General features: G+C 38.0%; 1 protein-coding gene across 1 annotated transcript; it reads right to left on the bottom strand.

Moving 5' to 3' along the window:
* Positions 1-804: 804 nt before the first annotated feature.
* Positions 805-13626, bottom strand: LOC139726474 (mortality factor 4-like protein 1). Its single transcript, XM_071637428.1, has 11 exons — positions 13596-13626; positions 12436-12482; positions 11357-11424; positions 10224-10313; positions 9518-9618; positions 8361-8500; positions 6171-6272; positions 4924-5015; positions 3184-3286; positions 2318-2387; positions 805-1372 (listed from the first exon to the last, which is right to left on the bottom strand). Exons 1-11 carry the CDS (start codon positions 13624-13626, stop codon positions 1203-1205), a joined length of 1014 nt encoding a protein of 337 aa, XP_071493529.1. The 3' UTR covers positions 805-1202.
* Positions 13627-15267: the final 1641 nt, after the last annotated feature.

Genomic DNA, 15267 nt, shown 5'->3' with positions numbered 1-15267 from the left:
AAATATGGACATGCCATGTCATATACCAGATGCATGATGGGAATGAATGCTACTCCGTCTGTGAACTGAACACCCTTTGATTCTTAATCACAAAAACTATCGTCGATACTGAACTTGATACAAACATGTCTCATATTCCTGATATGCTAAGAAGTCAAAGTATGCGCTCTCACCATCTACAAATCATACAATTTGCAGAATAATGACATCTACGCAGCAATAATTCCACTATTACAAGTGGTACCTATTATTGACAACGCATAATCTATATTCATCCAAGCGCACACTCATACCACCGTCATCTTCAACTGTTGAGCATGACTAATGATTCCGTGAAGTATGCGTGATGTGCAGCAAAGCCTGACGAATACAATACGTGAGAGAAAACTTTCCAGTTATTCTACTTTTCTTGTATTCATCACACAAGCCACAAGCACATTAATTCCATGTGCTTTGAGATAATGCTACTAAAAATCACTTGTTGAGAAAATGTACTGTAATTTCAATTAGGTAAGAAATTACCACTAGCTTTTGTTACCCTTGGTTTTCAGTTCACTGAGCAATGTAGAGCACTGCCAGGAGGAATGCTAATAAAATTGACAGGATGGCCTGGAAATGAGTTACCAAAAATATTTTCTCCTATTTTGTTTGTTATCTTTTTCCATTTTGTTTATTGTTTTTCCATTCTGTTTAATTAAATTTGTTGTTGTTTTTTCTGACACAAGAAAATTTCAGCTACACCCAATTTCACTGAGTTTCTACTGGCATATTTTTTTGGTGACGACACCATTCCCCTAATAGATTCCATCAGTCCAACACGGATAACATAATTTTTCTTGCCCCCTTGACAGTCACTGCTGCAGATCACATGGGACATAAAAAGCAGAAAATAACTTGTCAGGTGGTCAGGAAGGAGAGCGGCCATCATGAAGAGAGATGCTCATTCCACTTCAGCTTACATCTCCACTTTATTCACTGATAGCAACCATCTTACGCATCGGTCTTTTCAACAATGTCCACACATGGGAAGAAGATTCAAGGCTACGCATAAATTCGGTGGAGTGTCCAATGACGAGACTACAGTCACTAGCGCTGCAGAGGGTAGAGGGGTGAAAAACTCTTTATAAGTTCCTTGTCATCAGTACATGTACGTCATCATCAAATTGGCAAATTCAAGAATTCCAAGGGCACATCAGCACATCTCACACAGCCTTCCGATGGTATTCGGGAGGGGCAGCCTCGTAGTCGCTGGGCTTGAAGAGGGTGGAGGCGTTCTTCTTCAGGTAGTTGAGGAAATCGTTGACGTGGGTCAAAAGGAGTTGCATACTCTTCTCGTCCACCGGTGTGAAAGCCAGCATCCCACCAAGTTTGACTACAGTGGCACGTAGGGAATGAAAAGAAGTCAAGATGATCATTCAAAGCTCAACGCTGGTCAGCATAGTAGGCCTACACTTTCACATTGAAATCCCTCTGTTTCCATTATTTCTCATCTTGACTGTTACATGCTTCAAATCAGCTGGCATAGAATATGTACATCTTCATTTTCATATACATGTTTAGTCAATCTCAGTGAGTCAAATCGAAAGGGACCACAAAAACATTATTTGACTCGCGTTAGCTTTGATTAACACAATAGAATCAAAATTGCCTTTTTCCATCTCAGGTAGAATTTTTCTTTGATTAGCTAATATTTTGACTTGTGTGAGGTGAACACAGGTGAGATTGACTGCACCTCTCTTTCGATCCACTTTTTATCCAATGAACTGTTTCATTGTTCTTAATACAAAGCATGTCCGCATATAAAGTGAAATGACTGTTGGCTCCTCTTGTTCAATATTCATCTTGACCCTTTCAACTTTAATACCAACCAATGTAGCACATTATCACTTTTGATGTCCATCCTGTCTACCAATATTCATCTTGATACTTTGACCTTTGTCCTTGCTTGAAACTACTTGAAATAACAATGATATGAGAAAGTCAGCACTTCAGATTTTGTAGATATATATTAAATTCACTCTGATGTTAGTAAATCTTATGACACAAGAGTGAATGAAAAATAAAAATGAGACAATACTTTCTCATACATCTGTACATTCATCTACATTTTCACTTGGAAGTGTAACAAATGGTCGTTGAAAAGAAAATCCACCGCTTGGTTTATATAAAGCACAATCGCAAAGGGAACCACAGCATTAAGATTTTCCTGATCAATCACATACACTTATGATGAAAGTGTAGATAGAAAGTAGAATTATGAATGATCAGATGCATGACTACACTTTTGAATTGTTGGTGCACAAGAGGTCAAACTCACCAAAGAGCCTCAAGAGATGGACAGCCCCGTACACCTTGGACATGGGCTCTTCTGACCGTGTGGCCAAAATCTATTGTTGCGGACGAGAAAAACAGTGTGGTGAGACTTTTTATATACAATTGTACATTACTGCCTCTAATAGAACTCTATGAGCATAATGTAGGCGCTACTGCAAGCACACACACCATATGCATAATGTACATGCATGCTTGAATACACTCATCACCAGAACTATGAACAATACATGTAACAAGAATCTTAAGTACACCCAGCTACATCTTCAAGAAAATAAGTAGAATATATGACAAGGTTTAGTGAATTAAGTTTTATCAAAACATCCGACTACAATTTGTCTCTGATTGGGTGAGCAACAATACTTCAGCTTGCTACTTTTGACAATGTAAAAAAAGAACAGAATGAAAAATGCCCTTTCCTCAATAATTGCACATAAGAAAAAAGTTAAATGCCATATGGTGCTCTCTCAATCTGGACATGACAATTTTTTTAAGGGTGCTGGCATTGTTTTAAAATCATTGAAATTTAATATACAGTAAGAAAATGTTTACAGCAGATGAGGCTATTCATACACAGCCATTTTTTTTTAAAATTCTGTTTAGTGATATGATATTCAGTTTCTTGCTATGCGACAATGAGTGGAACCAAATACAAGACATGGCTATTTCTTATCACAAACTAGGCTCCTCTCCTAAGAGACAAGAAGATCAAAAGTTGACAGAACCCTCTTTGTAACTTTTGCACAAAAACTGTACATGTACACTTCAAATCATGTGCAACATCATACTACAAATATAAAAATTTGTCCTGCAAGTCTTTTATCAAGAGTGAAGCTTCATTGCAAAACTTACGTCAGCAAACTGTGGTCGCTCAAATTTGTAGAGAAGCTGTGTGCCCAGCATGACGTTAAAATATTCCTTCAGCCCTTGAGTGATCTCTACAATGGTACTTTCTCTGTGAATGGAAAACAAAAGGGAAAAATGGGTGAGAGAGGGCAACCCCTCGGGCATGTCATGTGAAAAGGATCACAGGGGGGAACAAAAACAAGCTGTGTATAGAGTTGAACTAGGATATTATAAAATTATACAGTCTATGCAAAATTTCTTTGTACTTTTCATGTGAGTTACTGTTAAAGTAAAATATGTCAAGGCGTGGACATTTCTTACAAATTTCATGCCTTCTGAACTACCACAAATATTCACATTGTAAGGATACAGACACAATATTTGGAAAGTAACAAAATTTGCACCCTTATTTGCAAAACTGAAGTGAAGTTAACTAATGTTGGTCCATCATGACATATTGTTGGTGCAAAAGTGTCTACTTTCACAGTACACTAAAATGTTAAAGGGCGTGTACAGTTCTGGTGGAGGTGTAGATTTAGCTTTTAACATTTTGCGAGATATTCAGAAACCACTCTATGAGATGTAAGGGGGAATGGAGTTCTAAGGGGTATCAAAAGTTCATTCGATGAAAATCGGTTTTGAAATGGCTGAGATATCCAAAAACAAGGTGAAACAAAGAGATCCTAATAAAGTTGTGGCATGTCGCCTTTTATTATTAACACTTTTTTGGCTATCTCAGCCATTTGAAAACCAATTTTCATCAAATAAATGTTGAATCCTTCTTAAAATTACATGCTCTTTCATATTTCATAAGAGGCTTTTCATTATCTCACTTAGGAATGTTCAAAACATGAATCCCTACCTCAACCAGTACTGTACAGTCCCTTTAAGCTGAAGGAATGTAAAGTATAACGTTCATCTTTGCTTTATAAGGCAAGGTTGTTTCAATAATGACCATGAGATTGTTTCACCTGTTTAGATGCTGAGCATAATTCTGGTTTGCACATGAGACACAACAGAAGAAATTTTCCAATTGCTGAGACCATACTATGCTTCTCCTTGACATAAGCATCACAATCCGAATCTGTTATAATACTAGTAGTTTACCAAGGAAGGGATCATACAACTCAAAATCTGCACTCGAGAAGTATTCCATGATTTGCATTCGAGAAGTATTCAATAATCTGCACTCGAGAAGTACTCAATGATCTGCGTTCGAGAAGTATTCAATAATCTGTATTTGAGAAGTATTCCTTGATCTGCATTTGAGAAGTATTCAATGATCTGCACTCAAAAAGAATTCTACAGTATTGCTCAAGTACAACTCAATGTTCCACTTGTAATCATTAAATTCATTGGCTAAGCCGTAATACAAAATAGGAATTTGAGTAAAAACGTGTCATAACAAAGTATAAAGGGTGTGACCACAGCATTCTCATATAGGTTGAAATGTTTAAAGCTATGGTCACAAAGGTTCGTACAAACGATGCGTTCAAACAAATGTCACTGTTTGTATGAATTCTGGAGTTCGTACGGCCGCCTCACGAAGAGAGGGTTTCATACGAAGTTAAAAAAAAATCTTGGACAAGACCATCGACCACACTATGAACTTATGAATGGTCTACAAACGCTGGTTTTGTACGGCCTTCTTAAGATCTTAGGAAATTGTCTAAAAATCATTCCTACTGCGTTCGTAGCAGTTCTTAATGGTATTGGTGACTGAATCATTAGAATGTTGATGCTTACTTGGCAGGAGTCATGTCCTTCTTGTTCTTCTTTTGCTTCACATAGTCCTCCAAGATCTGGTCTACTGTGGTCCTGGCTGGCAGGTGGACCAACTGTATAAGCAATAATCAGCATAAATGAACCAGAGATATATAATAGTATAACTTATGGCTTTTAAAACCTAGACAAAAGCAAGAAAGTCATGAAAATCTTATGGCAGCTGCTCTAAGGTGGTAAATAGAGAGGTCTATCTGACTGCTGTAGTTTTCAGAGTGATAACCCACTCCTAAAGTAACTGATGTCATCAAGAAATGATATGCATTTAATGGCAGGAAACTTGTATGACCCCTTTGGATGAATGTACACCTGCACATCAGTAACATGACTCAACAACTTATAGTGTATTGCACTAATACTTATTACACCACATGCACAGAAAGCAGCTACAACCCTGACCAAAGATTAACTCTTTCCACAAAGATCATTCTTTCAGGTATTCATTTATTTACTGGAAGATATCAATTTTTCTCTCTTTGTGGGGAAAGCTGGTACTGAAACATAACTAACTGACTGTATCACTATGCAACCACTCAGTAGTTAGTGTGAAGCAAAATCCAAGATTGTAATGATCACAAAAACTGCACAGGATTAGAGTCCTTTTGGCTCTCAGCATTAAGCAATGTGTATCACAGATGAAAGTCAACAGAATATACACAAGATGGAAAATGAGACCCAAACAAGCACATGATAAAGATGTCATCGACATAAATTATAAATGCTTCGCTAATGCTAATTAATATGCAGACTGGTCCAATAATAACCTCTTATAATTAGAATAATTTACCTCTAATCACGAATCCAAAGCGAAAGTTATTATGCAGAAAGTAACTTTTTTTCCTGCATGCCATCACCACACTATGACAGGGTCATTTATGATGATTATGACAAGTGGTGTCACCATTCACTCTACAAAATAAAGCTGGGTTAGCATACTACATATCAACAAGAGAAAATAACAACACTCACAAATAGGGAGGCTTTTCTTTCAAGGACACAAACAAATATTTCTTTCTCTTTTCATCTACTGTATATTAGTGAATTGTCTGCAAAGGCAGGTTAGCAACTCTGTGCAACCTATTTGCCTCGAGCACATGGCTTAAGTGACTGAAACACTGTAACACAAGGGGGGTTACTGCTTCAATGATAGGCCTACACTCCTTTTGTGTGTCCATGATTGGTAACTTTAAATCATAAACTTTGCATCTCACCATTTTCTGTCGAGTAATGGCATCCCAGTCATCAACCAGTATCGGTTTCAGCTCCTCGGGAATTTTCACTTTCACTTCTACTTTGTTCAAGAATGATTCCTCCTGATTAGAAGAGCAGAAAGAGAGGTTTGGGTTAATAGCATCATCAGTGAGGTAAATTGACCAGAAGCCAACCTGAAGAGCTGGCATGGTGCCAAATTTACAACCTTGAGTTGTAGCAATATGGCTATGCTTACACACATGCTATGGGAGTCATTTACTTTTGGTTGTTCCTTCGTTTGTCTGTTTTATGGTTTGTCATGCTGCTGCTATCACTGAAGCAGACGTTGATTTATGCCAGTGATGTCGTAGGCGAGAGCCTAGCTCTGATTAGTCAAAACATAGCTTGGGCAGTAGAGGGCGCTTGCATTTCGCAGCCTCAAGACACGTGAAACGAGAGAGTTGTGTCGCCACCAGAAGTCACTGTTAATTCGCTGTTTTTACGTCAGCCCAATGTTGTAAGTAGACAATTATGGTTGGATATGAAAATTTGATGTTTGATACATTGTGTAATTATAGTCATGGTAAAAATGCTGTAATTTAAGTTCTAAAATATTTGGTTGAAAATTGATATACAAATGTGACTGAATAATGTGCAGTGGTAAAGTACATGCAATGCACAGGAGTCAATGAGAGATGTGTATAGGTTACGGTGCAGTGCGGTTTCGGTGTAGTTAACTTATGGAAGTTGTTGACATGATTATGTACGAGAGTCGTAGCACCGTTGGGCTCGACTGAGAAAGAAATTTAGTAACAAATGAAAGATGTATGAATGATAAAGGTGTGAAAGTATTAAGTAGGTCAAAAGGTCACTGAGTTAGCTGGCCTATGATATCCATAGCATGACAAAGGGTTTCATGATTAGAGTGAGCTCGGTACAGTGGAACCTCCATAGAACAAATAGGACAAAATGCCTGATATTGCAAACTATTTTCTCCGGTCACGGCCACGTTAATTTCCTTTCCTAGATATTGTTTATTTATCATTGATGCAGAAAGACATCGGAATTGACAAACAATAATTGTGGTTCAAAGGATTTGGTTAGAAGGAGTTTCCAACTGTATACAAAGATCACTTGGATTTGCAAGGATGACATTACATTGTTTTGTCTTTAGTTTATGTGCAATTCAGCCATGTGTACTGTAAAACAAGGAATTTTCGCGTGCACTTTAATTTCGCGAATTTCGCGAGCGCCAAAATTCGCGAAATTAAAATGCACGCGAAAGCTTTTGTCTACACTACATGCATTGAATGCCAGTGGCAATTCGCGAAAATTTCATGCCACGAAAAAGGCTGTCGGCTCCAATTCACGAAAATTTCATGCCGCGAATATATCATGTTTTACAGTAATCTAATTACGCATTTATTAGTTCAGTGCAATATCTTATATTTCATGACCAAACAAGTAGAGTTAGTTGTCCCTTTGGTCAGCTTGCTAATTTATACACAAGTAATTTATACACATGTAATTTATACATGCGAGTTTATTTCACACATGACACGTTATGTTGTTGTCTGTCATTGTCAAACTTATTTATTTGATGAAATACATTTGATGAAATACAGATGCTCATTGTCGTTTTATTTCTGTCATTAAATCCAAGGTTGAACCTTGCTCGATTGGACATGGTAACAGCACTTTGGGTGTCAGCAGTGATTTTTTGGTACTGGTCAAATAGCGTCACCTACAATCACCGTAAGAAGGTATAACCAGACTGAAGAAAGATAATGTACGAAGCAAATATAGAAGAGCAAAATGAATTTCATTATGTAAAAAAATTACAAAACTTACTTAGAATATCACAGCGAGACAATGCATAATGCATCTTTTTCACAAGCATTATTTCTTGCTTATATGCAAACCACATGTTGACACATCATGGTGACTTTTCCTTAACCCTGAATACTTTCTCTCTGACATTGTGATCAGTTTGTCGATTAGTATAGGTGTAATAAAACTCTCTCCAAATAGGGATTACACTGTAGTCATTATTTACATCATGCAGGCATATGTGTAGAACTGCCACACTATTAAATATACTGTATATTTGAATGAGGGTATTCTACACTGAAAGGCAATGAAACAACTTGCAAGGTAAGGACTAAAGGATTGACATTGGTGAACACAAGACCTGAAACAAGTTTACTCACACTCTCTACTGTGGCATCAGGCCTAGACCTCTTCTTCCTCTGAGTATCGGCTGCTGGGGCAGGGGCTGGGGTGACAGGTGCTGGGGGAGGCTCCTCAGGGACTGGTTGAGGGGAGGCAGCAGCTGAGGAAGGGGTGGATGCTGTGGACAAAATGTGAATGGGTTGTTCTTGGTAGTAATTTATTGTGATTATCTCTTCAAAAGAGAACAATCATGATCTTGTAGTCCCAAAAGCTAGAACTAAAAAAAAAAATCATTCTCACACTATGCTACATGTCCTTGGAATCTGCTCCCCACTGAGATGTCCAAAGTGCCACTTCCTTTCAAACATTCATATAAAGAGCATACATACTATTCTTAGAGTAGAAATGGGTAAACTCAACATCCCTACAGTGTATATTGTGCAAGGTATCACCCTCTTTTTAATGATACTGTAATGTATTTTTCCATCACCATCAAGAAAGACTTATCTTACACTATTTACACACAGCATCACCTTGGTTTGTGCATTATTATGTACTAACTAGATGTCCTTTGATTTGTTCCTCTGTGCATCTTGAATTAATTGTTATTTTGTTGCAGTACTCCCAAGAATGACAGTATACAGCTGTATGTACCACTGATGGGGCTACCCTGGGAAAAGAATACTGAATAAATGAATGAATGAATGAATGAATGAATGAATGAATGAATGAATGAATGAATGAATGAATGAATGAATAACATATACATGGATGAATAAAATACATAAGTGAATAAATAAATGAATAACTAACTAAAAACTAACTAACAAGACAAACAAATAAATACATTAAAAAAATAAAGTCTTTACAACAGATCAACAAATGCCAACTGTGGAGACTCCATTGATCTTCAAGAGTTTATTGTATTGATATCCGGTACTTTTTGTGCCTTGAACTCTAGAGCATTACAATGATTATCTCTCGTAAGATGGGGGGGGGGGGATTCAAATGGCTCCTTCAGAAAGATGGGGGGGGGGGGGAGGGGGTGCAAATATGTATACATCGCCCCCAAATCCAACTCTATTGTCAAATTTCCTTTTGTCAGTCTGATGGTAGCAACTTCAACCAAAGTGACACATCTGTTTTCCTTCTATTCTGTGTTTTAACCACTAGTATTCAAACCCAGATAGCTCACCTGATTCTGTAGCTTTGGCTCTCTTGGAAGCCTTTTCTGCTGCTGCTGGAGTCTTGGACTCTTTGTCAGGTTTCTTCTGGTTTCTGGCCTTCTTTTGTTTCCTGTTCACATCGATTAAAAACAACAACAAACACTAAAAGAACTGAGAGCAGCAGCCAAAAATGATGGCCTTAGGCATATCCTAGGGTCTAGGGCAATTGCCCCCTGGGCAATTACCGCGGGCCCTTCCCCTGGCCCTTATCCTAAACCTAATCATGAACCTTAAGTATTCAGCCGGGGCAGGGGGTAATTGCCCTGATACGCACTACACCCACTAGATACATCGAGAATGTCAATCTTTGTGTGTAGTAGACATGCATTTCTACAACTTATCTTAGCATTGTCTTTGACACAGTAATTATAATCTCTTCACAGTGATTCATATTGTGAACAAATAACAAAGGACATTTTACCAATGGGGTGGAGTGCTGTTGTAATAAGCTGAACACTCATTTATCAACACATCTTATGTAAAGATTTTGAGGACTTCTAAAATTGATTCTTTAGGGCACATCAATCTTTTACCAAGGTAGTTGAAAAATAAAATAATTACACTTCTCTTTCACATCTAAAAGACAAAGGTATGGGTCTTAAAAGACCTGCACTGTCTAGTGAGAGGTGTGGTGCATTATAGATTTCAATTTCATAAGACTTTCCTGTTACTTACACTTTCTGTGCAGCAAACAGCTCCTTCTGTTTTTGTAGATTGGCTTCGTTGAACTTTAGAGCCCTGCTCTCTGGTACCCACTCATCCCAGCTGAAGAGTACATTGAACAAAAGTGAAAGCTGATATTAAGTTTGAAAGCTAATTCCTCTCTCAAATAAATATTACTATATCATACTTACTATCTACGTTGTTGCCTCAACCAAGGCGGTTATGTTCTTGCTGTCATTGGTTTGTCTGTTTGTTACAAAATAACTCAAAAAGTTTAAAACAGATTTGAATGAAATTTACAGGGAAAGTTGATACTGACACAAGGAACCGATGATTTGGATCACCATCTGGACCCAGAATTTTCTCTTTTAATATTTTGAAGGATCCTTTATCATTGGCAGAAAGGGCTACCAAGGTAATACACTACAAGCTGCACATATTTGAGGTGCACATTCACACACTTCGCATGTGCTCTCGGTGCAGCACGAAGCTAAGGTAGACTCATTAGAAAGGATTCTTTGCCATTAGGAAATAGGGCCATTTTCACCATTAAAATGAGGGGAATGAGCTCCACAAGGGGTCTGCAGTTTTTTAGTGCTTTTCTAGTTGTGTAATGAGATGCTTCTAAAATACTGTTTCAGCTTGTAGCACATTATCAAAGCACATAACAGAAACAGACACAGTCAGGTGTTTGAATTCTTATTCTTTTTAACTTAAAATTTTCCCTTTTAAATTATGCAACTTCTCAACATTTATGTGGTATACCATAAATGACTCCTACAGTATATGTGTTATCGTTGCTTCTGCTCAATAAGTCTCTGTTTTGACTTTTTGCTCAATATTGTGTACATAAGTTGTGTGGTGAAAGTAAATTTGTTCTATTCATGAGTTACACATAATAAATATTTGTTCATCTGAATGGTGGTAAACTTGGTTAGCATGCTTTTGTTTTTCTCACGCTGCTTTTTACAATACAATACACTAGAAATATCTGGTGCCATAAATCCAAGAGTATAAGAAACACTGTGAGGTCATTTCAGAAACTGCAAGTGTAGATCATACTGTAACTTCTCTGTTCAACCCTTATGAAGTCTCTGTGTGTGGTTGATGGAAAAGTCCCTACAGTGTAATCATACTGTACTTACTTTTTATTCCAGCCATTGTAGTGTATGAAGTACCGGATTGTCTTGTCCTTCACCTCTGACTTAACACACTACACAAGGGAGACAATGATGGGAAACGGTTGAGAACATTGCAGGGACAAACATTCACGTCACAATTTTATAACATACAGTTGAAGTGGACGCCATCTATTCTCTTCCATGCTAGATACATTAAAGGGAAGGTAAACCCTAAGAGCAATGTGGATTGAGTGAAAGCAGCATCATTAGTAGAACACATCAGTGAAAGTTTGAGGAAAATCGGACAATCGATGCAAAAGTTATGAATTTTTAAAGTTTTGGTGTTGGAACCGCTGGATGAGGAGACTACTAGAGGTTATGACGTATGAGAGGACAACAATACATAGAAAATATAATAGAAATTCAACAAAAATTCATTTTTCTAGCATTATGAAAGAGCACTTGACTAACCGCTTTCAGAAAGCATGGGGAATAATGTTACCCTTAACATATGTCGGTATCAAGTTGACGGAATTTGTAATTTTTATGAAAAATTGATTTTTGTAGAATTTTCTTTATATTTTCTTTGTATTGTTGTCCACTCATACGTCATAACCTCTAGTAGTCTCCTCATCCAGCGGTTCCAACACCAAAACTTTAAAAATCAATAACTTTTGCATCGATTGTCCGATTTTCTTCAAACTTTCACTGATGCGTGCTACTAATGTTGCTGCTTTCACTCAATCCACATTGCTCTCAGGGTTTATCTTCCCTTTAACTGCAGCATCTATGGATGTCATGCAGAGTTACACTTCTAGAAATAATACAGTTGTAGTCTATAGTTTGTTTATGCATCAGTACTACATGTAAGGCCAATGTGTATTTTGTCATGTTTGGCTGCAATAATAATATGAATGAAATTACGCATTCTCTCTGATACTTAACAGAGTTCAATTGATTGTATCCCTCACCTTGATTTGTCTGTTATATACTGTATAAAAATATAAAAGCAAAAAAAAAAGAAGAACAAACAAAAAACTATGTAAAAAAGAATTGACTGCAATGCCTACAAAAAAGGCTTAAAAGTTAGTTGTGACACAGACCTTTGCTTCGTAGAGCAGAGGGCCATGGAAACAGAGAACTCGTTCACCTGTGCAAAAGGAGAGAGAGAAAGAGAGAGAGAGAAAAAAAAAATGCACTTGACTCAAGAATGAATCAACCACACACATAATGACCATGAAATAAAATGCAAGCAAAAACACAAAGAAAAAGTTCCATCTCTTCTGTAACATACTCAAGACACTGTAGATCTATGACTTTGTTCCAGATTTTAAGGATACCCTGCTCTTATCTGGTGTTTTTCCCTTTTCTTGTGATTTGTTTCTTCTTCTTCTGTGTTACTGTCCAACAACACCATAAAGAAGGGGGAGGCCAGGGGGCCAACCGGACAGGGGGTCTGTCTCCTACTATAGTAGGCCTACTATTACTAATCCTAGACCTCCACTCCTAGTCCTACATGCTGACATGAGCAGCAAGAACTACTGGGTACAGGCATGTGATGTATTAGTACTTATTCACTACCAAGTAACAGCTCCATGCAAAGTAATTCTAGACCCAGCAAAATGTTGACAGTGAGTTGAGTTCACGCTCGCGCTCGAGTATTAAAGTAAATTGGCCCCTGCGCTTCATCACTGGAGTGTTAGACAGTGACAGTATCGTCGATGTCGAAGAAGATCTACAACAACAACAACAACAACAACGGTACCAATCAGGCACGCGGTGCCATTATTATATTTATGCAGGGCTCCACACTAACTTTTAAAAGTTGTATTTTTGGTGGCCCAGCGAAGCAATGGCAAAGGCAAACATCCGACCTTTTTTGGTGGCCCGACGTGCGTTTTTTTGTGGCCCCGGGCCACCGGGCCACCGTTAGTGTCGAGCCCTGTATTATGACAAGATACAAGAAGACTGCCGAACGTTCTGCGACTGGGTCGTAGATACCGCATGCGACGCGACTGACACCACTAGTCTTGGGAAACAAATCTACAACATCGATTTAACCATGTGGGACCACAATAAACCTGGGCACAAGCGAAAAAGGGCATAGGACGAAAATCAGGCTCACAAAACATTGTCAGAGACATCTTTCTCGTTCTAAAAATATATTGTGACGATATAGACGAAATGCTGAAACACAAAATTCCTACCAAAACATGAGTTAATTAGAATAAGGCACACAAAGAAGAAAACAAGTTACACTAACCTTCGGCAAACTTCGTTCGAATCGGAGCCATCTTTTGCAAGCTGACCTTTCACCTTTTGTTGCGCCCATAGCCAGTTAGCCGCTGAGATCGAGACAGAGTGTAGAGCACAAAATAATCAGGAACACATGCATCGAAAGCTTTGTAAGAGGAGGCGGGAAGCTTGAAAGCAGCTGCTGCCATCCACGTGTTGTAATCCAAACAGGATGCTGCAAACACTTCATCCTGCTATAGTGAGCGATGTTGGCTTGAATTCTGTGTCAATAATTATTATTACTCCAAAAACGGGGAGTGAGAGTTATTTCTGGTGCAACGTATCACGTTCTCACACTAATGAACTCTTCTATGAAAATAGATTTCTAAAAGTACAGGAAATATATCTTATGAATCTAGGATCCATTATGTACAGCTCGAAGGATTCTGAATTTCCACAGGTTATTTCGTCACTTTTTGTTATGAATGAACAAGTGCACAATTACTACACTCGGCAGTCTTCTTCTTACCACCTGCCATCCATTAGAACCAACTTTAAACACAATACACTTGCTTTCGCTGGACCAAAATATTTGAATTCTTCAATAGCCTATATTCTCTTCAACAAACCACAAGCCTCAAAACACTCAAATACAAATTGAAACTAAGTCTTCTGAGTAAATATGTTACGATGTAACTAGTTTTTATAATCCTATACCAGATATCTGGACACTTTTACCCTATAAAGTAATCTTATATAAATGTTTACATGTTATATTATTCATGTGGAATTCCTATTCATTTTAATTCCACTGTTTATTTGTTCTCTTTCTTTCTTTCTTTTTCTCCGGCCCCCTCCCCCCCCCCCCCCTTTGGTTCTCACTTTATTACCTCCTATTTCTCTCGTTCTCTCGTTCTCTCCCTCTCTTTCTCATTCATATGTTTACCATACCTTTAAGATGTAATATGTACAGAGACTCCAACTCTCCTGTTTTCGACGGGAGATCTCCCGCCGAAAACCCATTTTTGCACGATCTCCCGTTCTCCCGTTTGAGATTTGATTTCTCCCGCCCTAGCTCTGTGTCTCCCGGTGGAAAGGATTTCTTACTTATTTCTATCGTATGTTGAAAAAATAAGCTTAAGACAGCACCAGAGAACATCTAGAATCCTAGGAAGTTCGCGCTTCGCACACATCAACTTGGAGTCTCCCGTTTGCTAGGGGTTTCGGGCGGGAGAATCTCCTGATCAGAAGGTGCTTGGGGTTGGAGTCTCTGTATGTACAAGTTATGTAAATATGTTTCAGGAGTCTGTATATATGTTATATTCTCATTTACTCTGTACATGATTATGAGCATTACTCGTCATGGTGACCTACAAATTTTACAAGCTATGCTTTTTCAATTTCCGTTTGTATAAGTACCCTATATTCTGTTAATTCATGCTGATATATTACTGTAGTATTATGTGTCAATATGTAAACATCAATGCAATATATGCAATGTAAATGTAAATGAAATGAAATAAATTCAATATAATTCAATTCGACGAGCAGGTATGAGGAACACACCGGGTAAATGAAAAACGAAACAAACGTTCTTTTATTTGATTTGAAAATAAGTGTATACGTGTATCGCGATGAACTACATGAGGGGGGCCGGGGGGATTGGTAGGGTTAAATAGGAGGAGGTGAGATGAGGGAAT

This window comes from Diadema antillarum, unplaced genomic scaffold (assembly GCF_040938485.1).
Source record: "Diadema antillarum isolate AM-2024a unplaced genomic scaffold, OU_Dant_1.0 seq00000085_RagTag, whole genome shotgun sequence".
In the NCBI taxonomy this organism is placed as follows: Eukaryota; Metazoa; Echinodermata; class Echinoidea; order Diadematoida; family Diadematidae; genus Diadema; species Diadema antillarum.
The sequence above is the reverse complement of the archived record's forward strand: the minus strand, read 5'-3'. Positions and strand labels throughout refer to the sequence as shown.

Coding starts and splice junctions, on each gene's coding strand:
- LOC139726474 (XM_071637428.1), bottom strand. CDS start 13,626: ATGGCTCCGATTCGAACGAAGTTTGCCGAAG. Junction 10,314..11,356: donor TACAATGGCTGGAATAAAAA/GTAAGTACAGTA, acceptor TGTACTCTTCAG/CTGGGATGAGTGGGTACCAG. Junction 5,016..6,170: donor CCATTACTCGACAGAAAATG/GTGAGATGCAAA, acceptor TTGCTTATACAG/TTGGTCCACCTGCCAGCCAG.